This window comes from Hemiscyllium ocellatum, chromosome 31 (assembly GCF_020745735.1).
Source record: "Hemiscyllium ocellatum isolate sHemOce1 chromosome 31, sHemOce1.pat.X.cur, whole genome shotgun sequence".
NCBI lineage: Eukaryota > Metazoa > Chordata > Chondrichthyes > Orectolobiformes > Hemiscylliidae > Hemiscyllium > Hemiscyllium ocellatum.
In genome coordinates, this window is record NC_083431.1 from 27961132 (window position 1) to 27988536 (window position 27405).

The 27405-nt window shown below is 39.9% G+C and overlaps 2 protein-coding genes and 1 long non-coding RNA gene across 3 annotated transcripts in view; 2 read left to right on the forward strand and 1 right to left on the reverse strand.

Moving 5' to 3' along the window:
* usp32 (ubiquitin specific peptidase 32) overlaps positions 1-7396 on the forward strand; it is a 199429-nt gene extending 192033 nt beyond the window's left edge. The window contains exons 33-34 of the mRNA XM_060847945.1: positions 3861-3953; positions 5232-7396. Of these exons, the coding sequence (XP_060703928.1) occupies positions 3861-3953; positions 5232-5405 (267 nt within the window). The 3' untranslated portion in view covers positions 5406-7396. The remainder of the gene's footprint in view (positions 1-3860; positions 3954-5231) is intronic.
* LOC132830331 (uncharacterized) lies at positions 718-26235 on the reverse strand. The gene is made up of 3 exons (XR_009646361.1): positions 26152-26235; positions 8352-8472; positions 718-2941 (listed from the first exon to the last, which is right to left on the reverse strand). It is a non-coding gene; the product is annotated as an uncharacterized LOC132830331 (long non-coding RNA).
* Positions 26236-26262: 27 nt separating this feature from the next.
* The window catches only part of crcp (calcitonin gene-related peptide-receptor component protein), a 92324-nt gene continuing 91181 nt past the window's right edge, over positions 26263-27405 (forward strand). The window contains exon 1 of the mRNA XM_060848051.1: positions 26263-26349. Coding sequence (XP_060704034.1) covers positions 26342-26349 — 8 coding nt within the window. The 5' untranslated portion in view covers positions 26263-26341. The remainder of the gene's footprint in view (positions 26350-27405) is intronic.

Here is a 27405-nt window from a genome sequence, read left to right on the forward strand (position 1 = left end):
TTTATATCCTTCTGCTGCAATAATTCCCAACATGGCTCAGTGTCAAAAATTATTTGATAAAAGCTGCTGTGAAGGGTCAGAATACTTTTGCTTTAAAAGCATGATATAAATACAAATTATTGTTATTAGGCCATTGATCATTCTGCCTGAGGATCCAGAATGTCATCTTTGTGATGTGAAGATTAGAATGGCTAACCATATTCTAACTGAGAGCTTATTGAAACTTAAATAACCTTATTATCACATTTCTAACATTGTACTGAACAATTGAAGTAGTACAGCCCAGGTCCCTGCTTCTTTTGACTGTATCTTCCTCATACTGTACTTGAAACTTTTGAGGAATAATCAGCAATCATCTCCAAATCACTTATCTGTCACTACTGATCTTCTCACTAGTGCTTTGTGTACTTGTGTAACTGCACATTCACATTGCAAGATGTTTGTTGGTCTTGACTACACACACTATGCAAAATCCAGTTGTACTTAATTTCTTTCATTTTGAGATCCAAACTCCAATGCATTATGTCGTTAATGTCTGATGTCCTTAGCAAAGTTAAAATTGTATAATCAGTGTTCTGCTGCAGATTTTGAATGCATGTTATAACACAAATCTAAGTCTGAGCCTGGTGCACCACTGTAGTAAACATTGTCCATTAAAAGTTAATCCTAGTTAAAACACTTGTGTGTTTTAAAACACTAGAATAAACGACATTGTTAGTGCTTTTTCATAAAAACCATAAGACATAGGAGCAGAAATTAGACCATTCAGCCCATCGGGTCTGCCCTGCCTTTCGACCATGGTGGATAGGTTTCCCAATCCAATTCTCTCACTTTCTCCCTGTAATCCCCTTGACAATCTAGAACCAATCTATCTCCGTTTTAAATATACTCAATCTTCTGGCCTCCACAGCCTTCTGTGGCAATGAATTCCAAAGATTCACCACTCTGGGTGAAGACATTTCTCCTTACCTCCATTCTAAAAGGTCTTCCCTTTACTGTACGGTTGTGTCCTTGTCCTAGTCTCTCCTACCAATGGAAATATACCAATGGGTATATGGATTTCAGCAAGGCATTTGATAAAGTCAGGAAGTATGGGATACAGGGAGATTTGGCTATCTGAATTCAGAAAGTGGTTGTAGATGGAAAGTATTCTGTCTGGAGGACAGTGTTGAGTAGGGTGGTACTTGGGCCTCAGTTCTTTGTAGTTTTTATAAATGACTTGGATGAGGAGGGTAAGGGGTAGGTTCGTAAATTTGCTGATGACACAAAAGTTGGAGGTGTCGTCGATAGCATAAAGGACTATTGCAGGCTGCAGCGCAACACAGACAGAATGCAGAGCTGGGCTGAGAAATGGCAGGTGGAGTTCAACTTGGATAAATGCAAAGTGATGCATTTTAGAAGGTCAAACTCGAATACTGAATATAGGATTAAAGACAGGATTCTTGGCAGTGTGGAGGAACAGAGGGATCTGGGTGTGCAAGTACATAGATCCCTCAAAGCTGTCACCCAAGTGGATAGGGTTGTTAAGAAAGCATATAGTGTTTTGGCTTTCATCAACAGAGGGATCGAGTTTAAAAGGTTTTGCTGCAGTTCTACAAATCCCTGGTGAGGCCACATTTGGAATATTGTGTCCAGTTCTGGTCGCCCTACTATAGGAAAGATACAGAGGCTTTGGAGAGAGTGCAAAGAAGGTTTACCAGGACGCTGCCTGGACTGGAGGGCTTGCCTTATGAAGAAAGGTTGAATAGGCTCGGACTTTTCTCTCTGGAGAGGAGGAGGAAGAGAGGAGACCTGATAGAGGTGTACAAAATAGTGAGAGGAATAGACAGAGTCAATAGCCTGAGACTTTTCCCCAGGGCAGGATTGACTGGTATGAGAAGTCATAGTTTGAAGATATTAGGAGGAAGGTATAAAGGCAACGTCAGAGATAGGTGTTTTACGCGGAGAGTTGTGAATTCATGGAATGTATTACCAGCGGTGGTGGTGGAAGCAGAGTTATGAGTTATTGGAGACATTTAAGCGACTGCTGGACATGCACATGGATAGCAGTGAATTGAGGGGTGCATAGGTTGTTACTATATTTTACATTAGGATTAAATCTCAGCACAACATCGTGGGCCAAAGGGCCTGTTCTGTGCTGTACTTTTCTATCTAATGAGAGAACCGCCCTATGGTCTGGTAAGACAATGGTGACTTAATTTGATACCTAGCATCTCACTAGTACTTAAATTCATGTATCATGGTGTCATTTGTGGAACAGGCAGAATGTCTTTATTAGCTTGATGGCAACATCCTGTTAGTGGTGAATACCAAACATGTTACTCCTGCATTGTAGTTGCATGAAACTGCTAACGTTTGAAGTGTCTTGCCCTTCCAAAGTAGTCTAAGGTAAACAGAGCATGTTTTAGGCCAAAAGTGATGACCTTATGTCCATTCATTTGTTTGTGAAAGCAAGGTAACCATTAACCTGCAGAATGACATTGGTGTATCCATATTACAGTGCCGTGCTTACAACTTGAACAAATGGCTTCTCTACTAAAGAGGTGATAATTACACAGAAGAATGTAAGATAAAAAGCTTCCACAAAATGTGGTTTCACCAAGACTCTGTTACACCCAACCAAACAAGTAATTGGAAAACATTTACGGTTATGATGCTATAACTGATAGTTCTCATGAATCACTAAATACAGCACTGAAATGTATTTTTGGTACACTTAACCCTTTTAGAAATGTAACAAGATATCCATTGGATTTCCTCATCACTATTCTTGTATGTTCAAAGTTCCAAATCCGTTTTATCTCAGGTGGTGTCTCTTCTGAAACCATCTTTAGGTGTCCACCATAAATTTTGGATGACAGTCTGAACAGTGGTTAAGGAATATAAACCATCCTACTTTCATCTTTATTCATCTTCTGTCTTCTACAGAGTTTCTTTAGATCTGAGAAACAAAATAAATTTTCCAATGGACATATTTGATTTTTAACAAAAAGATAGTAAAAATTAAAAGAAAATGCAACAGATTTTTTTTCCAAAATCTACGAGTCTTTTTACTATGTTCTGTGACTGTCATTTTATAAATTACTTCTCTTATTACGTCCATAAATATTGCTGATTATCTTCTGTAAATTATTTGCAATTAGAGAAGAGAAAGCAGGTGATTAGTGCTGGACTGTTAACTTGGTAAAAACAAGGGCTGCAGATGCTGGAAACCAGATTCTAGATTAGAGTGGTGCTGGAAAAGCACAGCAGTTCAGGCAGCATCCGAGGAGTAGGACGGTTAATCCAGAGACCCAAGTATGATGGGCGGCACGGTGGTACAGTGGTTAGCACTGCTGCCTCACAGCGCCTGAGACCCGGGTTCAATTCCCGACTCAGGCGACTGACTGTGTGGAGTTTGCATGTTCTCCCTGTGTCTGCGTGGGTTTCCTCTGGGTGCTCCGGTTTCCTCCCACAGTCCAAAAATGTGCGGGTCAGGTGAATTGGCTATGCTAAATTGCCCGTAGTGTTAGGTAAGGGGTAAATGTAGGGGTATGGGTGGGTTGCGCTTCGGCGGGTCGGTGTGGACTTGTTGGGCCGAAGGGCCTGTTTCCACACTAAGTCTAATCTAATCTAATGTCCTGGGGACCTCGGTTTGAATCCTGCCATCTTTACCTCATCTGGCCTATATGTGACTCCAGACCCACAGCAATATGGTTGACTCGTAACTGTTCTCTGGGTAATTAGGGATGGGCAATAAATGCTAGCCTAGCCAGTGATGACCTCTTCCTGTAAAGAATTGTTTTTAAAAGACTGCATGTGATAAATCAAAAGTAGTAAAATGTTATTTGTTAACAAAATAATTTGCTTTATTCATCTAGTGCCATTCAGGAATTTTGGGAGGAGGCCACTATGTCACATATGCCAAAAACCCCAATGAAAAGTGGTACTGCTACAACGATAGTAGCTGTAAGGTATGTTAATGCTGCAGTTTTATCCTTTTCATTATGAAAATATACAACCTGTGTAAATTGAACATAATCATCCTGGTACAGTGTATATTCTATGGCGTGTCCAAAATATGCCACACTTAGCTAACTCAGTCACTTCCATTTCTATGGTACTTCTCACAATTGTACACCGAAAAATAAATTTAAAATGTAGGTAGTCAAGGAGTAAAGGAAAAATGCTGATAAAGATTATAAGGGTTTTTTAAAAAGATATCCGGAATGAAAATTTTAACTACATGGAACGACTGGAGTGTTTGTTGTTTTCATTGGAAAAGACATTGAGTAAAAAATTAATTGAAATTACTAAAAATCAAGGTCTGGTTATAGAGTGGATAGTAAGGTCCTACTTCCCATAGAGGAGCAGTCAATAACTAAGGCACATAGGTTTAAAGTAATTGGCAGGTAGTTTAGAAGGGAATCATACTTTTCTTTCTCACTCAGTGGGGAGGTGTGGAAATCCTGGGGAGTGCAATAAACAGATAAACTCATTACATTGCATAGATGTGATAAGGCTGTTGGAGGGGGGCACTATAGCTTAAAGAATGGCTGCAGCTAAGAGAGAGAAAAATCATCTTGTGTAACTCTGACAGATGGATGGTTATGTTTATGGGTTGCTTGGATTAAATTTAAGAAATGGAGTTTAGAACATACTGGGAATGACGAAAAAACACAAACCATTGAAATATTGAATAGTTGGGCCTTTTAAAGTGTGAAATGCAAGAACTACTGATTTCGGTAGTAGCTAGAGGGCAGGGCAAAACTGGACCAGGATTTCTAAATATGCCCTTGGTGTAATTGATGTGGGCATTCATGTTTCCTTTGGTTCAAAGGAAAAATTTAGTACTAGCTTAAACAACCAAGATAGTGAATGGACTTCAGAGAAATGATAAAGTGAAGATATGAGCAAAAAAGGATAGCTCCAATTTTATCACAATTCGCCTAAAAGTTATGGGTAAGACGCTGAATAAAAAGGCTTTCTGACAGTGAATAGATGTTTTATGCAGAAATGACTAGTTCAGTCTATAGTGGAAGTGGTGAGAAATGTTCTGATTTCCTCTTTCCTTCAGTGACCACAATCTTGATTGATTAAATACTGTGTACATACATTAGATCATATTTTTGTTTAGGACTTTTTATTTTTTATCTGAGAATGATATCCTGGTTTATTAGCCCTAACCCTTCTCTTGTAATTCCTCTAACAATATACTATGAACCTAATTTTTTTTTCTTTCTCCCTTCCAGGAGGTGCGTCCTGATGAAATTGACACTGATTCAGCCTACATACTTTTCTATGAACAACAAGGTGTGAACTATGCACAGTTCCTGCCAAAGACAGAAGGCAAGAAGATGGCAGACACTAGCAGTATGGATGAAGATTTTGAATCTGATTATAGAAAGTACTGTATTCTGCAGTGAATGTGTTTTTCCATTTGCAAAATGCCATGAGATTTCAGAATGACTGGGCAACAAAACACTCCAGATGAGAATTTCAGGGTTGGACAGGATTTCTGCTGAAAATGTACTGCTTCTGCAAATAAATTCTGAGATTATGAAGCATAAGGAAAAAATGTAGAAGTTGAATACAGATGGTAATACTGATTTTCCAGTTGTTAATTGCAACGTGTCAGTAGCCAATATGATCTGCTACCTCCTTTTCTTAAACTATGAGTTTCATGCATTGTGTTGACGAGACCAGAATGGTAGCATGCCAGAAATTTACACTTCCTAAAACATGGGCTACAGCATTTTAACTCTACTCAGTTAAAGATAACTCTGTTAGACTATATTTTCCCCTAGTGAATTTGGAGTGATGGTTCATGAAACATAATTTGCATTTGTTACCTTTTTAACAATGACTTTAGCTTGTATTTTTAATGTTATATAGTTGTAGAAAAATCAATATTTTAAAACCTGTGTAAATGTTTCAGAATTAGTCTTTTTGTTCAATGTAAAATTCTGAAAAGTTACAAAATATGTGCCATGATTATTTAAATCTCTTCACTCAAGTGAGAGTGAACTGAACTGAATGCATTCAAGAATTTAAAAAGGTAATACAAAGTTGAGTTGTGTTTCTTGAATCTTCCTCACGTCTGTTTGGTTGATTTACACGTTCCTTAAACATAGAAATAATTAGGTTAAGCTACACTTTTTATTTTAATAATTCACATTTAGATGAATTTGGAGCAAAATATCTTCAGGTATTTTCTGGCTTGGCTAAAACTAAAGAAACCTGATTTAGAAGGTTTTGACAGTGTTGTATTTAAACTTCACCTGCATTTTCAGCACTGCTGTTTGCTATATGATTTGTTTAATTGACATTATATTAGAAGAACATTGGGCACAGGATTTTTTTCACTTTTAATATTTGTTTGGATTTTTAAATTCATAGCATTTTACTTGAGCTACAAAATGTCCATAAACCTAGAAGCAGTTTAAAGCAGAACTGTTTTCTTTGGCATCATAAAAATAACTTAGTTAGCAGAAACAGATGATTTGTGATCTATTTTACTATATTCAAAACTGGAACAAACATTTGATATCCAGAGCTAGGTACTATTATTGAACAGTGTTTTACCTTCAAAGGTTATTGCAATTCCCACCCAATGTGATTTTTATTGATATCCTGCAAAATCCTACGGCTACTTCAGATGGTCTTAAATATATAGGTGTGTGTGCGTGTGTGTATGTGTTCGTTCATATAAAGACTACTAATTAAGCTCTATTAAACAGGAACATTGGCAAATACAATGTAATATAATTTGGAACCGATGGTTCCTTTGCGCAGTTACAGTCTGTGTAACAAGTTTTGACATACTAATTCTAAAAGTGATGGCTAAATGCTGTACCTCATTGCTTGGTATTCTAAAACAATCTAGCCATACTTTCTCTACACAATATCACTGAAGCAGTGATCATGCACTTAACTATGTCATGCATTTTTAAATATCTTGACAAACACAGGTGCGCATTATGATTAGAACAAAAGCAACAATTTTACATTGTCTCTATAACTGTTCCTCTTTTTATGTTCTCCAAGAGTTTAAAACAAAAAAGCCTGAGTGATTGTGTGAGAAATTAATATTTTAAACCATCCTTTCAGCCACAGCCCTGAAATAAGGGCCGGTAGTGCAATCTACTGCTGTATTGTGTGTTCTTACAAGTCTGTTATAGATATAATGGTTGAAAAATATTTTTTTTAATTAAATTAAATCATTAATAACTGCAGAATTTATTAATTTATCTGAGTAACTACATTACATCTTATTTTGTAAATTGTAAAAAAAATGACATTGCACTGAATTGGAAGATTTTTATGTACATAAGTGCTTTGTAAATAAACAAATAGCAGTGATGTATTGTAATACGATCTGTAAAAACTGTACTGGTAATTGTATATGGAGTGAACTTGTTCATCTGTAACTATTAAAACAATAAATACAGTGGCTGGAGTGACTGACTTGAATAAATGTGTAAATAGTTTTTTTGATAAAACGAAGTTGTAACTGAAAGAAATTTGTCAAAAGTGAGTTCTATATAATTTTTCTGAATTGGGCTAACTTCACAAGGAAGCTGAAACATGCATTTAAAAGGCATCTCCTTTTATACAAATTATGTTAAATAGTAAACAGTTACCATAATTATTAAATATTTGTGATATTCTAAGGAACTCCAAACATCCTATATTAATACTATCTAATACACAGCTATTTTGGAAACCATATTAGGGTAGCACAGGACTAAGGACAGAGTAGAGGGGTGGGATGCTCTTCAGAAGGTTGGTGTGGACTTGATGGACCAAATGGCCTGCTTCCACAGATTCTATGATTAACCTTCCTTGCTCCAAAGAAGAAAACCTGAGCTTATCCACCCTCTCTGAGCAACATCCTGGTAAATTTCCTCTGCATCCCCTTCAATACAATCATATCCTTCCTATGGTTTGGTGACCATAACTGCACAAAGTCCTGTACAACTCCAATATAATCTCCCTGCTCATAATCTATGCCTCAATCATACTACCCTGTTAACCTGCCCTGCCTTTCAGGATTTTAGACAAACATCCCAAGCTCCTTGTGTTCCTCCATGCTTCCTAACATCTTGCCATTAATTTAGTACTCTAAATTATTACTTCTAAACTGCATTGCCTCCAGTAAAATAAAACTGTCACCCTCTGTTTCCTGCCACTAAGCCAATGTGCCAAGTTACCCTCTATTCCATTTGTTTTTACCTCCTTTACTCTCTCCTACACAATTGGTCACTTCCTCAAAGTTTCACCAGATTTGTTCAGCATGACCACCCTCTGATAAAACAATGCTGACTATCCTCCACCAAACCTTGCTTTTCTAAATGGAGATTGATTCTCACCTTTAGAAATTTCTCGTACAATTTCCCTTCTTCTGATATAATACTTGATGGCCTGTAATTCCCTGGTTTATCTTCTTTACCATTCTTGAATTAGCTGTACTCCAGTCTTCTGGCGACTCCCCTGTGGCCAGAGAGAAATTAGAAATTTGGGTAAGGGCCCTTGCAATTTCCTCCCTCAACTCCCAAGCAGCCTGGGATACAACCGATCCAGATCTGGGATTTATCCACTATTACGTCTACCAACATCTCTAATACCATCTCATTCCTTATGTAAATCTGCTCGGGAACCTCAATTCATCGTCCTTTATGTCTGGAAACAGAATTAGCTGACCCAAAGAAGACAGGGTGGTGGTAGCCTGGAGCTCGGTGACTAGTGGTGTTCTACAGGATCTCTGCTCTTTGTTTTTTTTTAGAAATGACTTGGATGAGGAAGTGGAAGGATGGGGTTAGTAAATTTGCCAATGACACAAAGGTTGGTGGAGTTGTGGATAATGTGGAGGGCTGTTGTAGCTTGCGACAGGATGCAGAACTGGGCTGATAAGCGGCAGATGGAGTTCAACCTGGAAAAGTGTGAAGTGATTCATTTCGGAAAGTCAAATTTGAATGCAGGGTTAAAAGCCGAATTCTTGGCAATGTGGAGGAACAGGTGGATCTTGGGGTCCATGTCCATAGATTACTCAAAGTTGCCACCCAACTTGATAGGGTTGTATTGTATGTTGGCTTTCATTAGAAGGGGGATTGAGTTTAAGAGCCATAAGGTTATGCTGCAGGTCTGTGGAGTAGACCACACTTGGAATATTATGTTCTGTTCTGGTCACCTCATTATAGAAGGATGTGGAAGCTTTCAAAAGGATGCAGAGGAGATTTACCAGGATACTGCCTGGACTGGAGGGCATGTCTTATGATGAAAGGTTGAGGGAGCTGAGGTTTTTCTCATTGGAGTGAAGGAAGGGTGAGAGGTGACCTGATAGAGATGTACAAAATGATGAGGTATAGAGAGAATGGATAGCCAGATACATTAGGCACATGGATGATAGTAAAATGGGCTCACTGAAGATGTTACCTAGTAGGGGGACAAAACCTCTGAAAATGAATCTTCCAGCTCAGTGAGCAGAACCTCAACCTGAGCTACAAATCTTCTCAAAACTCATTAGGTGAGTTGATCTTAAAGTAGGATAAAAGGTCGGCACAACGTCAAGGGCCAAAGGGCCTGTACTATGCTGTCCTAAGTTCTATACCTATGTCCTCTTCCTCCTGAGTGAAGAAAGATGCGAAGTACTCAGTTAACACACTACCACTATCCTTCTGCTCCATGCACAAATTTCTTTTGTGGTCCCTAATAAGTCCCTCACTTTCCCTGGTTCTTCTCTTCCCTTTGATTTACTTATGAAATATTTTGGGATTCTCCACAATCTTGACCTTGACTTTTTTCATGCACCATCTTTGATGACCAAATTGCGTAAGGACAATTTCTCAATTCCATTAGGGCTCCATTGATTTGCTTCCTTTCGACCTGTTAAAAGCCTCTTTTTGCCTATTTATCCAGTTCTGAAATTCCAAAACAGCCACGTTCTCCACATTGCCTCCTACAATTCAGACTAAAGGGAACATATTGGGCCTGAACACTTGCCATTGTTCTGTCACAGATTTACTTTCAAGTATTTTTCCAAATCTACTTTGGCCAGATCCTGCCTTATTTTAATAAAAACTGTCTTAACCCAATTAAAAAACATTTTTCCAGAACCTCTTTTTCATAAAATATATGATGTTGTGGTCACTATCACTAAAGTGCACCCCCTATGCCACATGAAAACACCAGTCCAGCTTAGTTCCCCAGAATTGGGCACAGCACTGCACTGTTCTTGAATGGACCTTTGGATTTGAACCCTCCAAAGCCTTTATGCTATGGTTATCCTAATTAATGAGGTAGTTGAAATCCCCTAAACTAACCACCCTACTTTTGTTTTTACACAGCTTAGTGAATTGACTATATATGTGCTCCTCTCTTGTCTGGTGAGTTTCAAGGTTTATAATATACAGCATTCCAAACAGTGTATCTGCCTCCTTTTGATTTCTACTATCTACTCACAAAGTCTCATTTGATGGCACGTCCGAGATATCACTTTGGAAAAAAGAATACAAGCATGGACTACTTTCTAAACGGTGAGAAAATTCGTAAAGCCAAAGTACAAAGGGATCTGGCAGTGCTAATCAAGGATTCTCTAAAGGTAAACGTGCAGGTTGAGTCAGTGATTAAGAAAGCGAATGCAATGTTGTCATTTATCTCAAGAGGATTGGGATATAAAAGCACCGTTGTGCTACTGAGACTGTATAAAGCTCTGGTTAGGCCCCATTTAGAGTACTGGGTCCAGTTTTGGTCCCCACACCTCCGGAAGGACATACTGGCACTGGAGCGTGTCCAGCAGAGATTCACACGGATGATTCCTGGAATGGTAGGTCTAACATACGAGGAACGGCTGAGGATTCTGGGATTGTATTCATTGGAGTTTAGAAGATTAAGGGGAGATCTAATAGAAACTTACAAGATAATGCATGGCTTGGAAAGGGAGGACGCTAGGAAATTTTTTCCATTAGGCGAGGAGACTAGGACCCGTGGACACAGCCTAAGAATTAGAGGGGGTAAATTCAGAACAGAAATGCGGAGACATTTCTTCAGCCAGAGAGTGGTGGGCCTGTGGAATTCATTGCCGCAGAGTGCAGTGGAGGCCAGGACGCTAAATGTCTTCAAGGCAGAGATTGATAAATTCTTGATGTCACAAGGAATTAAGGGCTACAGGAAAAATGTGGGTAAGTGGAGTTGAAATGTCCATCAGCCATGATTGAATGGCGGAGTGGACTCGATGGGCCTAATGGCCTTACTTCCACTCCTATGTCTTATGGTCTTATCATCCCTCCTTATTGTAGTTGCTGACTCCTTGATTAATAAAGCAACACCACCTCCTCTCTTACACTTTACCCTTTTCTACCTGAAAATCCTACCCTGGAATTTTAAGTTGTGAGTCTTGTCCTTCCTTCAGCCATGGCTCTGATGGCAGCAACATCACAATTCCACATGTCAGTCCATACCTTTCTCTTACATTGAAGGGCCCCCTCTCACCTTACTTTCTTAAGACAAAACATGGCTGAACACCTCTGCCTAGATTCCTTTGCTCAGATATTCTGAGTCACTATTAAGTTAACATATTGTGTACCCTGCCCTGATGAACTGGTTAAATTCCTTCCAACAACATCAGCAAATCCTCCCAAAGCAGTGGTGAGAAGGGATTTTGAAAATTGAATTTATATAAATTTGGAGATGCAAGGACTGATTACGCATAGTTAGCAATGGCTTTATGCATGGGAAGTCATGTCTCTCAAACATGTCTGAGATTTTGGAGGATGTAACCAAGATGATAGATAGAAGAGGGCAGAGCAACAGATGTTGTCTACATGGACTTTAGTAAAGCCTTTGATAAGGTTCTGCATGATTGACTGATCAGTAAAATTAGATCACATGGGATTTGGGCAGGGCTTGACAGTAGGAGACAGAGCATGGTAGCGGAGGGTTCTTTTTTTGGACTGGAAGACTGTGACCAGCAATGTTCTGCAGGAAATAGTGCTGGGTCCACTATTGTTTGTGCTTTATAGGTGCAGAAAACATTTCTAAGGACTGGAGGGCTTGAGTTATAAGGATTGGCTGGGATGTTTTACACTGGAGCATAGAAGGATGATGAATGACCTTATGGACGTTTATAAAATCATGAGGGATATGGATAGGGTGAATAGCGAAGGTCTTTTCTCTAGGGTAAAGGAGTTCAAAACTAGAGGGCATATTTTTAAGGTGAGGAGAGAAATATTTAAAAGGGACATGAAGGACAACTTTTCCCACAGTGAATGATTCGTATAGCATGGAATCGGACCCTTCAGTCCAACTAGTCCACAATGACCACGTTCCCAAAATAAACGAGTCCCACCTGCCTGCGCTTGGCTCATAACCTTCCAAACATTTCCTATTTGTGAACTTATCCAAATGTCTTTTAAACTTGTAAAAGTACCTGCACCCACCAGTTTCTCTGGCAGTTCATGGCACAAACTAACCACTCTGTGTAAAAACGTTGTCCCTCATGTCCTTTTTAAATCTTTCTCCTCTCACCTTAAAAATTTGCCCCCAATTTGAACTCCCCTACCCTAGGGAAAAGACCCTTGCTATTCATCTTATCTATGTCCCTTATAATTTTATAAATCTCAATAAGGTCATGTCTCAATCTCCGATGCTCCAGTGAAAAAAGTCCAAGACTTTCCAATCTGTTTTTATATTTCAAACTCTCTATTCTCAGCACCCTGCTGGTAAATCTTTTCTGAACCTTCTCCAGTTTAATAATATCCTTCCTATAACAGGGTGATGAGAACTGGACACTACTCCAGAAGAGGCTTCACCAACATCCTGTACAACATCAACAAATCATCCGAACTCCTATACTCAAAGGTCTGAACAATGAAGGCAAGCGTACTCAGCACCTTCCTAATCACTGTGTCTAATGTGATGCAAATTTCAAAAAATTATGTATCTGAACTTCTAGGTCCCTCTGTTCTACAACATTACTCAGGGCCCTGCCTTTAGTTGTAGAAGTCTTGTTGTTTGTATTACCAAAATCTAATACCTCACATTTATCCAAATTAAACTCCATCTGCCACTTTTCAGCCCATTGACCCAACTGATCAAGATCTCTTTGTAATCTTAGATAACCTTCTTCATTGTCTACTACATCAGCGATTTTGGTGTCATGCTTCCTATTCTAATCCAAATCATTTATATAAATGACAAACAAAAGTAGACCCAGCACCGAACCCTGTGGAACACCACTGGTCAAAGGCTTCAAGTCCGAAAAACAACCCTCCACCGTCACCCTCTGTCTCCTACCATCAAGTCAATTTTATATCCAATTGATAAGCGAACCCTGAATCCCATGTGATCTAACTTAATTAATCTACCATGCAGAACCTTGCCATAGGCTTTACTAAAGTCCAAGCAAACAACAATCCTGCCCTCATCAATCTTTTTGGTTACTTCATTAAAAAACTCAATCAAATTTGTGAGACACAATTTCATTTGCAATAAACCATGCTGACTGTTCTTAATCAGTCATTGCCTCTCCAAATATATGCAAATCCTACCTTTCAGAATCACCAACAAGTTATCCACCACTAATGTCAGACTCATCAGTCTGTAGCTTTTAGGCATCTCCTTGCAGCAACACTTAGCCACTCTCCAGTCCTCCTGTACTTCACCCATATTTATAGATGAGAAATATTTCTGCAAGAGGCCCTGTAATTGCCTCCCTAATTTCCCACAAAGTGTTGGGATGCACTAGATCAGGTTTTGAAAATGTGTTCATCTTTATATTTTCTAAGACCTCCACATTTCCTCTTCTGTAATGTGAAACATCAATATTTATTTCCCAGAGCTCTCTAGCCTCTATTTCTTTCTCAACAGTAAAAACAGACAAAATATTCATTCACTATCTCTCCCATCTCTCGAGATTCAACATAAAGATGATTTTGAAGATCTTTAAGGGGCCTGACTCTCTGTCTAGTTCTTCTCGATGTATTTGTAGAATCTTTTTGGATTATCTGTAACCATATCCCTCTTTGCTTTCCTGATTTCCTCCTTAGGAATGTACTCTTTACACTCTTGAAGAGATTCATTTGATCCCAGTTGTCTACATCTATGATTCTTTCTTATTCTTGACTAGAACCTCAATCTTCATTCATCCATCGTTGCCTCATCTTACCAGCCATGCCTTTCACCAATAGGAATATAATGCCTCTGAATTCTCATTATCACACTTTTGAAGGCCTCCTACTTATCAGTCATCCTTTTACCCGCAAACAATCTTCTCCAATCAACTTTTGAAAGTTCTTGTTTCATACTTTTAAAATTTGCCTTACTCCAAGAAAGAACTTTATCTTCTATGGAAGGCTTATCCTTTTCTGTAACTATTTTAAAATGAATAGTATTATGATCACTAGTCCCAAAGTGTTCCCCTAACACTTCACTCACTTGCTCTGCCTTATTTCCCAGGAGAAGGTCAAGTTTTGCTCTTTCTCTAGTTGGAATATTTATATATTGATAAACAAAATTTTCTTGAACATACTGAACATATTTTTCACTATCCAAACCTTTAACATTATGGCAGTCCCAGTCAATGTTTGGTAAATTAAAATCCCACTACTATCACAACCTTATTCTTACCCTGTTTCTCAATTTCCCTCTGACTACTGGGGGTTCTATAGTACAATCACATCAAGGTGATCATCTCTTTATTATTTCTAACTTCAACCTATATATTTTTATTAAATGATCCCTCAGAAATATCTTTAATTACAGTAGCAATGTTTTTCTTATTCAAAAATGTATGCTAAATGAACTGCCAAAGGTGGTGGTAGATGCAGGTACAGTTACAACATTTAAAATACATTTGGTTAGGGACATGAATAAGAAAGGTTTAGAGGGATATGGGCCAAACACAGGCAAGTGGGACTGATTTAGTTTGGGAATGGACAAGTTGGACCGAAGGATCTGTTTCCATGCTGTATCATTCTGTGTCCTTAAACGGAGGTCAACCCCTTCTGATAACTAAAACCGAAACATCCAGAGAGTATCACCTCATTTCACAATCTGTTGAAAGTAGTATGACAAGTGGTATAACATACCTCTCACCACACCCTTTCCCCCAATCTGTTATAAAGGAGTGGTTAAATGAAATGAAATCCTTTCAGTTACTCTATACTCAACAAGTAACAAATTATTTATCTAACTCCAAGGCAAACAATTCCCCTCTAACTACTAACTATTCCCAAATAAAACAAAATTCTCATGTACACACTTTCAATAAATACAAGTCTATATAAGATACTATAAAATTTAGCCTCTTTCCAGCCAGGATACATCTTCCAGAATGCTCCACTCTTTCTCTGCTGATCTTCTTTCCAGAACGCTACCTCCTTTGAATTCTTGCGTCAGGAACACCTCTCTCCATCGAATTCTGGTGTCAGGAATATTAGCCCTGTACCTTTAGTCAGATTACTCGGACAGCTGAGAGAGCTAATCTCTTAAGATGGCAGTTTGGTCTCTGCCACTTTTCAAATGCCATCTGCTTTGATGACTTATTAATTTTTCTATAGTCCAATTGGTTCTAGGTTGTCAAAACCATCAGATTTAAACTTAATTGGTCCTTAGTCTCTAAGTGCCTGATTTAAATTAATTTTAAAAATCTGTTGTCTTGGTAAAAATGCTGCTTTGCCTGCCTTTTGATACAAGTGTTTTAATTCGAGCACTCTGCTGCCCACAGACACTCATTTTTAAATTGCTAAACATAGGAGAAAATAAAACATCATCTTTTAAAGGGGCCGTGCACTTCCTCCTTTCCCTGCCACCCCCCCCCCATAATTTTACAATCATCAAATTCTAACATCCTGTCTTCTAATCCACAAATATGCTACCCAACTTCGCAATAACAAGGATGTTAGTCCCACTGTGTTTCAGGTGCAGACCATCCTACTTGTAGAGGTCCTACTGCCCCAGAAACAGTGCAAGTGATCCAGGAATCTGAAACCCTCCTTTCCGCACCAATTCTTAAGCTACACATTCATATGCCCTGTTCTCCCATTTCTGTGCTCGTTAGGACATGGCACCAGGAGTATTCTAGCGATCACAACCTTTTTATGCCCTGCTTTTTTAATCAACTGCTTATTTCCCTGAACTTGTAATGCAAGGCCCATTCCCTCATTCTAGGAGAAAGTGAGGACTGCAGATGCTGGAGATTAGAACTGAAAATGTGTTGCTGGAAAAGCCAGCAAGTCAGGCAGCATCCAAGGAGGAGAGTCGACATTTCGGGCATGAGCCCTTCTTCAGGAAGGGCTCACGCCCGAAACGTCGACTCTCTTGCTCCTTGGATGCTGCCTGACCTGCTGTGCTTTTCCAATCCCTCATTCTACATGTATCATTGATACCAAGTGGCCGAGCAGAGGTTAATAGCTAAGTTCGGTACCCATAGGGAGGGCCTCAACTGGGACCTTGGGTTCATGTCACATTACAGGTGATCACCATTGTACTACACACACACACACACACGGACACAGGTACACACAGATGTGCACATAGACACACATACTCCCACACTCTCACGTGCACCCCCTCACAGACTTAAGACACTCTGCACTCACTACACACACACACTTTCTCACCCTCACAACCCCCACCCCAGACAGATACACACACACACAGACAAAGACCCACATGCACACATATATTTTGTGGGGTGAATTTGTACTTGCAGAGTTACATTGCACTTTGCTCAAAAACTGCATACATTCATGTAGAACACTGAGTTCAAAAACTGCATGAATTTATGTAAAACTCTGTTATCTCACTTGTTAGATTAGAATCAATCTAAACATCAGGTCATAGACAGAGAACACAGGGGGCTAACACCTACAACATATTGTCTAGCTATCACCATTGTTAACAGCTAACCCGAGAATGCAACTTTTAAAAAAAGGGTTTTGTGATTTACACATGAAAGAAGTGAAACTATCACTGTATTCTAACAGATGAAAGGCTTGACAGACAATCAATTTTTCAATGTATAATTTCAGTTACATCACACTGCAAATTTTTGCTATAAATTCTGTGTTACGATCGAGCCCTCCACTACCACCTGATGAAGTAGCGTCGCTCCGAAAGCTAGAGTGCTTCCAATTAAACCTGTTGGACTATAACCTGGTGTTGTGTGATTTTTAACAATGTTTACCTCTGTCTTATCACCCTTCCCTTCAGGATGACCTGCGTCCACTCAATGACATCCCTCACCCTGAGACCAAGGAGGCAACACAACATCCTGGAACCACATCTGAAGCCACAGAAATGCTTACCTGCTCCCCTAACCAGCGAATCCTCTATTATCACTCCTTATTTTTCCTCCCCTTCTGTACTCAGGTCGCTTGTGGTGCCAGAAGCCTGGCTGTGACTGCACTCGCTTGAGGAACCAAACACTCGTTAGTTTCCAAAAATATAAAAAACAATTTATGATCAGGGCCCTAGGGGCTATCTACTTGTTCCACTTTGATAGCCTGGTATTCACCAATTCCCTTCATGCCTCCAGACCCTTGATCTGTAGTGCAAACACCTCTCTAAACGTTGTATCCACCTAAGTTTCAGCCACGCCAATATGCCAGTGTCTCCAGCTGCCTTGAGCTCCAAAACCCAGAGCTCATGGTTCTGCAGTAGGAAGCACTTCTTGCACATGGTCATCTAGGATGACTGTAAGATCCATGACTTTCCACATATGACAGATCACACATTCCGCTCAGCTGTCCTCAATTGCCATGATTTAAACAGAAACTTAGATTAATTGATTAGAAAAGTTAGCTAGACTGAGAAGATATTCTCCTTACCTTTAGTCTCATGGAGACATAGAGATGCACAGCATGGAAACAGACCCTTCAGTTCAACTCATCCATGCTGACCAGCTATCCTAACTTAGTTGGACTGTGAACAGTAGTTTGTTTGTTAAAAAGGGAAAGAACAAACAAATTGATATTTTATGTGTTATGCTCAAAGGGTGGAAAATGCTTGAATGTTAAAAGGGGCCATCAGACGGAGGCCAGTGCTGACCAACAACGAGAATGATGGAAAACAGAGAAACTAAAGCTTGATCTGTTTTTTTAGACAGAAAGGCCAAGAGAGTGAAAGCTGCTATAAGGAGTTTTGATATCTCTCTAGTTGTTCTCCTATTGTCAAATTATTGAAAATTCAGGGAATAGAATCCTAGTTGGAAGAACATTGAATATATCTGGAAGCCTACTGAAAGCTGTAGGCATTGACTGGCGACTTCAGAAATCAAGCAAGATATAATTTCATGTCCTTGTGAAACTATGCATCTTTGAGACTGTTTAAGTGATCAGGCCAGTTCCCCCCTCTCTTATCTTTCCTTTATTTATCTCTTAATTGTGTCTGTCTGCCTATATCAGATTGGGGGCTATATTCAAGGAGGATTGGGTTTAAAATCAAAGACATTGATTAAATTTATTTAGTCTTGCTCTGCTAAAATCACACTGAGTACTACATTTGTTAATTTTTGTTTGGTGCTATAATGCTGATGCTGATATCTGTTATTTTTAAAGTCTGGTGAGGAGCCACTGAGGCAATTTTGACAGTCATTAAATGTTTTATTTCTACAGTGTTCCAAATACACTCCTTTTCTTATTCTCTGTTATTCTTCCCTGGTGTTTTCTAGTTAATCCCTTAGTAATTTTACACTTTTTAAAATAACTGCTATTTTAAGGTTCATCTTTAAAGCTAGTTCCTTACCAGCCAGTCAGCTCACTGTTTTTCTGAATCAAGACTCTAATTTTGTTTCCCGGTTCAGTTGCAAGCTGAATGGCAGTGTCCCAGAATCTGTTGGCTTGTCTCTCCAGTAAAAGGCCTCGCAATCCTCAGGTTAAATACTGACCATTGAGAATTCCTTCACCGCAGGGTCAGGTGCTGACTTCATTCCTCAATAAATACAACTTGCTTGTATCCTCAAGGAATTTTAGTACATTTGACCATAGGAGTGTGAGGATACAATGACAATTAATATGAAAGGGTACCAAAAATCATCCAGCTTGTAAATTGTGAGGTAATGAGAATGATAAATGCTAAGGGATGCAGCCAAGACACAAATATGTAATGAACACTAAGAGATTGTTAACAAAATATTGGTAGTAGTAGAAACTTAAATTGCAGAAATTACAAATGGGATGAAAATTAGGAAAGATGGGCTGCGAACAAAAATAACTATTTTCTGATCAACCTGTTCAGCGAGATTATTACATACCTCTGGAACAGGTAGAACACGAACTCAGGCCTCCTGATACTGCCACTGCATTACAAGTATTATCTAGCACTTTTCAAGACTATCAGACATATCAAAGTACTTTAAAGCCAAAGTGAATTTCTTGGTGTTGAACACTGTTGAAATGCATGTAACACAGCAACTCACAAATAAATGTAATCATTCTTTTGCCACCTTTATTGAAGGTCAAATTTCAGCTGACCCCTCTCCTCTTTGAAGTAATGTCATGAACAACCATGATTTAATTTGATGTATTTATTGCCATGTATATGTTGTTACAAAATACAGTGAAAAATGTGTGTATTACTGCCACTCTCCAGTACCATCTTAAAACACAGAAAAATAAACCAAAACATAAATTTAAAGGCAGAAAAATGAAGAAACAGAGAGAAAAAAGTGTTCAACTTTACAGTTCTTCTTGCTAAGTGCTTCTTCATTGTCCTGATAAACCAGGCACAAGTCTCCTTTGCTGCACCAACACTGGCCACTCTTACACGCCAGCTTGCCTCCACTGATGCCCTGGCCACTCCAAGTCCTCAATGGACCTTGCCAATGCAGAAGCCACTGGGTATCACAGCAGCACAAACTCGATGGCACCACTGCCTTGAGTCCACTTCAGGCCTACCTCACCAATGCAGCCACTGCTGATGCCGCTGGATCTTGTACTGGGTCCAAACCCACCTCCGGTGCTGCCTCCATGAATCTGCCCTGAACATGCCCTGAACATGGACGCAGACACCACCAGAAACCCGAACCCGTCTCCACCGCAAGCAGCCATGAGTCAGGTTAGGACCATCTTAGTGATGCAAAAGCCACTAGGAACCCAAATTCGCCTCTGACATCATGATGAGTCTGTACTGCTGGGCCTACTCGCTTCCCCAATGCCACCACCAAAAAAACAAGAGGTAATTTTTTTTAAAAATTGAGAAAGAGAGGAAAAGGAAAATAAACCAAAAGAAAAGCGGACGGAGTAGATAAGCCTTGGGCTCAGAAGTCTGACTATCACCATCTTTTCAGAAGATTTCAAGGAAGTGTTTGTCAAACAGACCATATAAAAATCCAATCAATATAATTCGGATTCAGCATAGTAGGGTTATTGTAATCTACGATAAAGATATTCCTTTAGGGACAGAAAACAGATCATGCTAAATGGTTCATTTGCAGACCAGAAGGTAGTAGATGATTGTGTTTGCCAAGGTTCAGTGCTAAGTCCACAGTTTCTTTATAATATCCAAATCATTTATCTATAATGTAGAATAAAATTTCAAAATTTACTAATGATATTAAAGTTGGAAGTGTGGCAAAGAATCAGGATGAAGCAATTAACTACAAAAGTTCATCGCTCTGAGGAAGGGTCATTCAACCTGAAATGTTAACTCTGATTTCTTTCCACCGATGCTGCCAGACCTGATGAGCTTTTCCAGCGAGTTGTTTTGGTAACTACACAGGATATAGGCTCACAAAATGGCAGACAAGTGACAGATGGAATTTAGTTCAAAGAAAATCAGATGATGCGCTTTGGCAGAATGACACAGAGGGGCAATTTTTCCATACACAGTTCGAATGTACAAATGGGCCTAAGGGTCCATGGGCACAGACCTTTGAAGATGAAAGGACATATTGTAAGAGTGATTAGGAAAGTATGTGGGATCTTGGGCTTCATTAATAAAGGAATTGTACAAAAATGAGGAATTTATGTTGAAACTTTATAAAGCTCTGGTTAAGTCGCAACTGTATCCACTCCTGGACATTTCACTTTAGGAAGGATGTGAGGATCCTTGGGAGATCTGAGGAGATTTACCACAATGGTTCCATGGATGAGAGATTGGAGATAGTGGAGTTGTTCTCCTTGGAGGAAATGAAATTCAGCAGAGATGTATTACTCAAGATTTGGAGAAGACAAACAAAGACAAGATGGTACAAGGATTAAGATTTGGGGCAAGAGATTCAAAGAGAGAATAAGGAAGAACTATTTTGCTCAGCAAATGATAATGACCTGAAACTTATTGCCTATTAAGTTAGATGAAGAACACACAATTAATAATTTCAAAAGGAAAGTGGAGAACACTTTGAGGGAAATAAATTTGCACGGCTACAGAAATAGAGTTGGGGAATGGAATTGATTTGAATTGCTCTGCACTATGCTAGCATGTTGCAAAGATAGAAGGCCTGGGTACGATGTTCCCTTTGACGTTCAATCAGCATCTGAAGAGGCTAAAACGAAGCTAATGACGAGGTTGATGAAGTCAAGAACATGGTCAAAATTTAACCACCACTAGCCCCGCTGACTGACTCAACATCAATACAGGAAGGATCTGTAGACATGTGTTATGAGGTTGTAGGCGTGTACTGTACCTTTAAGAGAGTTGAAAAGCTGGCAAGCCTGTCATGTGACTGACTGCAAGCACAGAGTGTGCTGAAAAATTTAAAAATGTAACATTTGGTTATGAAATAAATAGCTGAGCTGAACTGCTATGTCCCACAACAAATCAAATTTAGCCAGTTTAAATTATGCGTCAAGATACTAAAACCCAATCAAATTTGAAATTACTCTTTTGACGACATCAAACCAATGAAACAATCTGATGTTTTGGGGCATAAAAATCAAACATTTTGAACAGTTAGCCAGAGAGGCAAAGAGCACCAAGAGATTACCTGCAAACCCACTCTCAGAAAGCTACCTTTATCTATGACAGACCTACGCAGCAGAAGACTGAAGATGACCCAGGCGTATCAACATCTGACTGGTTTTGAAATTTGATTTTTCTTGTAAATCTTAATTAAGGGTTTATCCCCAATACTACAGTATATTGTTGTAGAGTGGGAGGTACATAAATCAATCAGACAACGGAGAATTACAGTGTAGATAATTGTTATTTAACATTCTCTTTTCTTGGAGTTAAAGAATAAATTGTTTTTTTTCTTTAAATAGTGCGATTTGGGTAGTTCTTTGTCACTCATACTTTAACCGATTGCGAGGAAAAGTGAGATTTTCTGTGTGTTTGGTTTAAAATTAGCAGAAGGGTTTACCCAGTGTCATAACACATGGTTTCCCCCTTCATCAACATATAAGAACACCTTAAGAAACTAAGACCTATCAAGAGAGAGAAGGACATACCACCAACACTTCAGAGACTCTCACTAAGCATGTTACCGAATATGATGCCAAAATGTCTGAAAACAAACCTTCAAGGTCAGTGAGCTAACTTACATACTTATCAACCTGAGCTACAAATCTTCTCAAAATCACTAACATACGAACAAATCTGTTGTGGTGCCTATGTACAAGGGCATCCCAGCTGCATTCATTTCAACCTTTACCGTACAAAGTGCACTCAGTTAGTTTGGTCAAGAGAGAAGTGGTCATGTCATAGTACTGGCACACTTAGTTAATCTTTACTTAGACTGTGATTACTGAAAAGGATTCAATGTAATGAGATGGTTAATGCCAGATCCACAATTCTAACAATTGATGGCTTTAAGGCACACAAATAATGAAGTGAGAAGAGACACAGTTGAAATGGAACAATTTGAGAATTGTCATGTAGGCACTGGGCAAACAGGGAACATTATGACTTGTACACTTCTTAAATGCTCATTCATTTTGGAAAAGATGCATTTATGATCATTTGTCCTCCAATTTGAAGTGATCTAAGATAGAACTGGCTCAACAGGTGTGAGCCTAGTTCCCTTTCCATCCTGCTTGAGATGTTGAGGCCTCAGCCAAGCCCATGGAGGCCTTTCGACGTTTCGGGCATAAGCCCTTCATCAGGAAGGGCCCAAAACGTCGAATTTCCTGTTCCTTGGATGCTGCCTGACCTGCTGCGCTTTTCCAGCAACATATTTTCAGCTCTGATCTCCAGCATCTGCAGACCTCATTTTCTCCATGGAGGCCTTGCAAGGTTAGGTCACCCTTGTCCACTTTTTCCTTAACCCTCAAGAAAGTACTTCTCCTCCATCAAGATCCAACCTGACAGGAAAATTATTCTTTTAAGAGTACAGCAGGCCATTCCAATTCAAGAATCCTTGAGTGACTGTACTGAAAGACATCCCCTAAACTGTTCACCAGAACCAAATCTTGAGTAGTACAGTGTCTGCTCCACGGTAGCCATGGTACCGAGATGACAGCTATTGGTTTCATAACAGGTGTTAGCAACCATCTCTAATGGATTGCTGCTAAGGACATGAGGTTTATTTGTCATATTAAGTGATTCTTCAGAGATGTTGGACTGTAGGATGAAGGAAGTTCAGTTGTTGTTGGCATATCATATAGCAACAGCATCACCTTCACTCCCTCCAAGCCTTGTGCACAATAGCTCTATATACCTTCACTCCAAAGACTCAATTACTGCAGGAATGGCTGCTCATCATTATTTATTTCCAAATCTAAGTTGTACAGTCCAATATCAAAAGATAGCCTTTCCTGTCTTTTGAAGGACGAGCATAGCTGGCCCCCACTCCCACTAGTGCTTTGCCCCAATAACCCCTGTTGGGTTACTCTCCCCAATAACACTATGAGTCTTTATACATTCTATAGCCACTCTAGCTCTCTAACCCTTCCACCTTTTATGCAAAGTTAAATTATTTCACCTCCATGAGTAGCCCTTTTGCCTTGCAGCTAACTGTAAATGTGAAGCCTAAGCTAGGAGATTTAGGATCAAATCCCACTGGAGCTGAAAGTGTTATATCATCATGAAATATAATGTTTTGGCAATTGTCGTAGCATCCAACCACTGGGGCAGAAGGTTCTGATTGAAATCCTCCTGCTCCAGAAAGTGGGATGCTTGATGAGAAGTAATAATGAAACTGAATCATACAATTATTACAGCACAGAAAGACACCATATGGCCCATGGTCCCTGCATCAGATCTTCAAAGAGCATCATTACCTGCTTTCAATTTCCAGTTTCCGCACACTCCATCTACCCCCATAACGTTGAACAAAACGTTTTAAAAATCATATCTGAAATGGGGCTTCAACACAAGGTTTCTGTTCAGAGGCAGAAACATTAGCAGTAGATGTGATCCAAATGGACTTCAGTAAGGCATTCAACAAGGTTCCCCATGGGAGACTGATTAGCAAGGTTAGATCTCTTGGAATACAGGGAGAACTAGTCATTTGGATACAGGACTGGCTCAAAGGTAGAAGACAGAGGGTGGTGGCGAAGGGTTGTTTTTCAGACTGGAGGCCTGTGACCAGTGGAGTGCCACAAGAATCGGTGCTGGGCCCTCTACTTTTTGTCATTTACATAAATGATTTGGATGCAAGCATAAGAGGCACAGTTAGTAAGTTTGCAGATGACACCAAAATTGGACGTGTAACTGGACAGCAAATTGGGAAAGCAAATCTTAGCAGGTCCGAGGGAGTGTTGCTGAACAAAGTGACCTTGGAGTGCAGGTTCATAGCTCCTTGAAAGTGGAATCGCAAGTAGATAGGATAGTGAAGACGACGTTTGGTATGCTTCCCTTTATTGGTCAGAGTATTGAGTACAGGAGTTGGGAGGTCATGTTGTGGCTGTACAGGACATTGGTTAGGCCACTGTTGGAATATTGCATGCAATTCTGGTCTCCTTCCTTTCGGAAAGATGTTGTGAAACTTGAAAGGGTTCAGAAAGATTTACAAGGATTTGCCAGGTTTGGAGGATCTGAGCTACAGGGAGAGGCTGAACAGGCTGGGGCTGTTTTCCCTAGAGCGTCGGAGGCTGAGGGGTGACCTTATAGAGGTTTACAAAATTATGAGGTGCATGGATAGGATAAATAGACAAAGTCTTTTCCCTGGGGTCAGGCAGTCCAGAACTAGAGGGCATAGGTTTAGAGTGAGAGGGGAAAGATTTAAAAGAGATCTAATGGGCAACTTTTTCACACAGAGGGCAGTACGTGTATGGAATGAGCTGCCAGAGAATGTGGTGGAGGCTGGTACAATTGCAACATTTAAGAGCCATTTGGATGGTTATATGACTAGGAAGGGTTTGAGGGATATGGGCTGGGTGCTGGCAGGTGGGACTAGATTGGGTTGGGATATCTGGTCAGCATGGACGGATTGGACTGAAGGGTCTATTTCCATGCTGTACATCCCTATGACTAGCACCATACCATAAGAGCACCCGTATCTTTTCAAGTCATCCATTTTCGAGTCATCCTGTTCAGAGGTTATTGCATATCTTAGAAGCAGGTGACACTTGAACCTGAGCCTCCTGGTTCAAGAGTCCCACATCATATCCTGTAAAATGTTATTTTCTCCTTCAAACATCTTTGATAGAGATTTTAATCACCTGTTCAAATGTGTTATGGTAGCCCGGGAACTGAGATGGTAGCTGTCTTGGGTAGATAGATTTGAACATAGGTCTTTAGGTCCAGAGACAAGGACATTATCACTGCACAACAAGTCTCTCAATTATATCTACACACATTTTTTTCTAATCAACCTGTTCAGAGACATTATTACACTCCTCTGGAGCAGGTGAAACTTGAAGTTGGGACTAACAGGTGCACTGACATTAATCATATCCTGACACATCCTGAAGTGCTATCACATACAACCAAACAACTTTCCCACCACCAAATTACTGTAACTTTGTTTTTTCCCTTCACTTTGTTTATACCCAAAAGTATTAGCTCTGACAACTATGTGACCTTTCCAACAGCAAAATCCTTATGACTATTTTTTTAACCCACCGAGGACCACCACCCCAGTAAAACACCCATGCAGCCAATTAGCATTACAAGCAATGGCCATTATGGGCGATGCAAAACATCGGAATGGGGAGAGCAAGAAAGGGAAGGGACTAAAACTCTGCACTGTATGCCCTGCGGTGCCCATCTCTCTCTAAAGTCATGGACAGCATTAAGAGACACAACATTCTCCCTCTCCAGTTGACACCTGACCGTGAGCCATGTCCTTACACATTGTTGGTGTCCATGGCCCCTTCAACGGCTCCTCGCCCTCGAGCCTGCTCCTGATCAGGGACGGTTGAGGCTGGGGTTCACTACCGGAAATGACGTGTTCCTGTGAAGTCCGTTTCTTCCTCCGGTGTGAGGGCCGAACCAAGCTGCAGCGCGTGAGCGGCTGTCAGGGCCGGAGAGCGGGGGCACCATGGAGGTGTAAGTTTTCCTCAAGCGTCGCTCCAGTGTTTAAACCAACGTTTCCTCATAAATAGACGTTCGCAGCGTTCTAACGGAGTCGGGCGTCCGGCAGGGGCTGAGAAACCAAAGCTACGGCTCTGTTTTTGGATCGTTTCTCAGTCCGTCTTTCCGTTTTGTCGCTGGTTTTAAAAACCCCGACCTCAGTCTTTTTATGATTTGGAGATGCCGGTGTTGGACTGGGGTGTACAAAGTTAAAAATCACACAACTCCAGATTACACTCCAACAGGTTGAATTGGAAGCACTAGCTTTCGGAGCGCCGCTCCTTCAGGTGGTTGTGGAGTACATAATTGTAAGACACAGAATTTATAGCAAAAGTTTACAGTGTGATATAACTGAAATTATACATTGAAAAAATACCTTGATTGGTTGTTAAGTCTCTCAGATGAAGAATTGTGTCTTCCACAACCACCTGATAAAGGAGCAGCGCTCGGAAAGCTAGTGTGTCCAATTCAACCTGTTGGAGTATAATCTGGAGTTGTGTGATTTTTAACTTTGTACACCCCAGTCCAACACTGGCATTTCCAAATCATAAAAAGACGGAGGTTGGGCTTCTAAAAACTTTTTTTCTTTCACTTCAGACAAGACTTGTTCAGTTTGGTTGTCCTGTGTATATTGTGCAAATAGCCTGATCTTTGTTTTGGTGTGAGTCCCCTGGCTCTGGGGAGTAAATGAATAAATCATTCATGCTGATAGAGAAATTTGGCCGAGCTTGCAGTTATTAATTATGTGGCAAATTTAAAAAAAACACAGGAAAAGTCCAGATGGGTTCAATACCCCTGTTTGTTTACTTTTGGAGAAGTATATTCAACTTGTTGTAGACGCTGCATGTGGATGAAGGGATCAGGAATGTCAGTATTGCAACACATGAGACCAGAAAGAGCATGGCCTGCATTGGGTGTGGAAAGTAGAGATGCTAGAGAAGCTGTCAGTGTGAGGGTTTGGAACAGGGAGTGTGGTGTGACTTCAATTGCAATGTTCTCTGTATGAACTATATTTACTTTGTCTCGCATTGT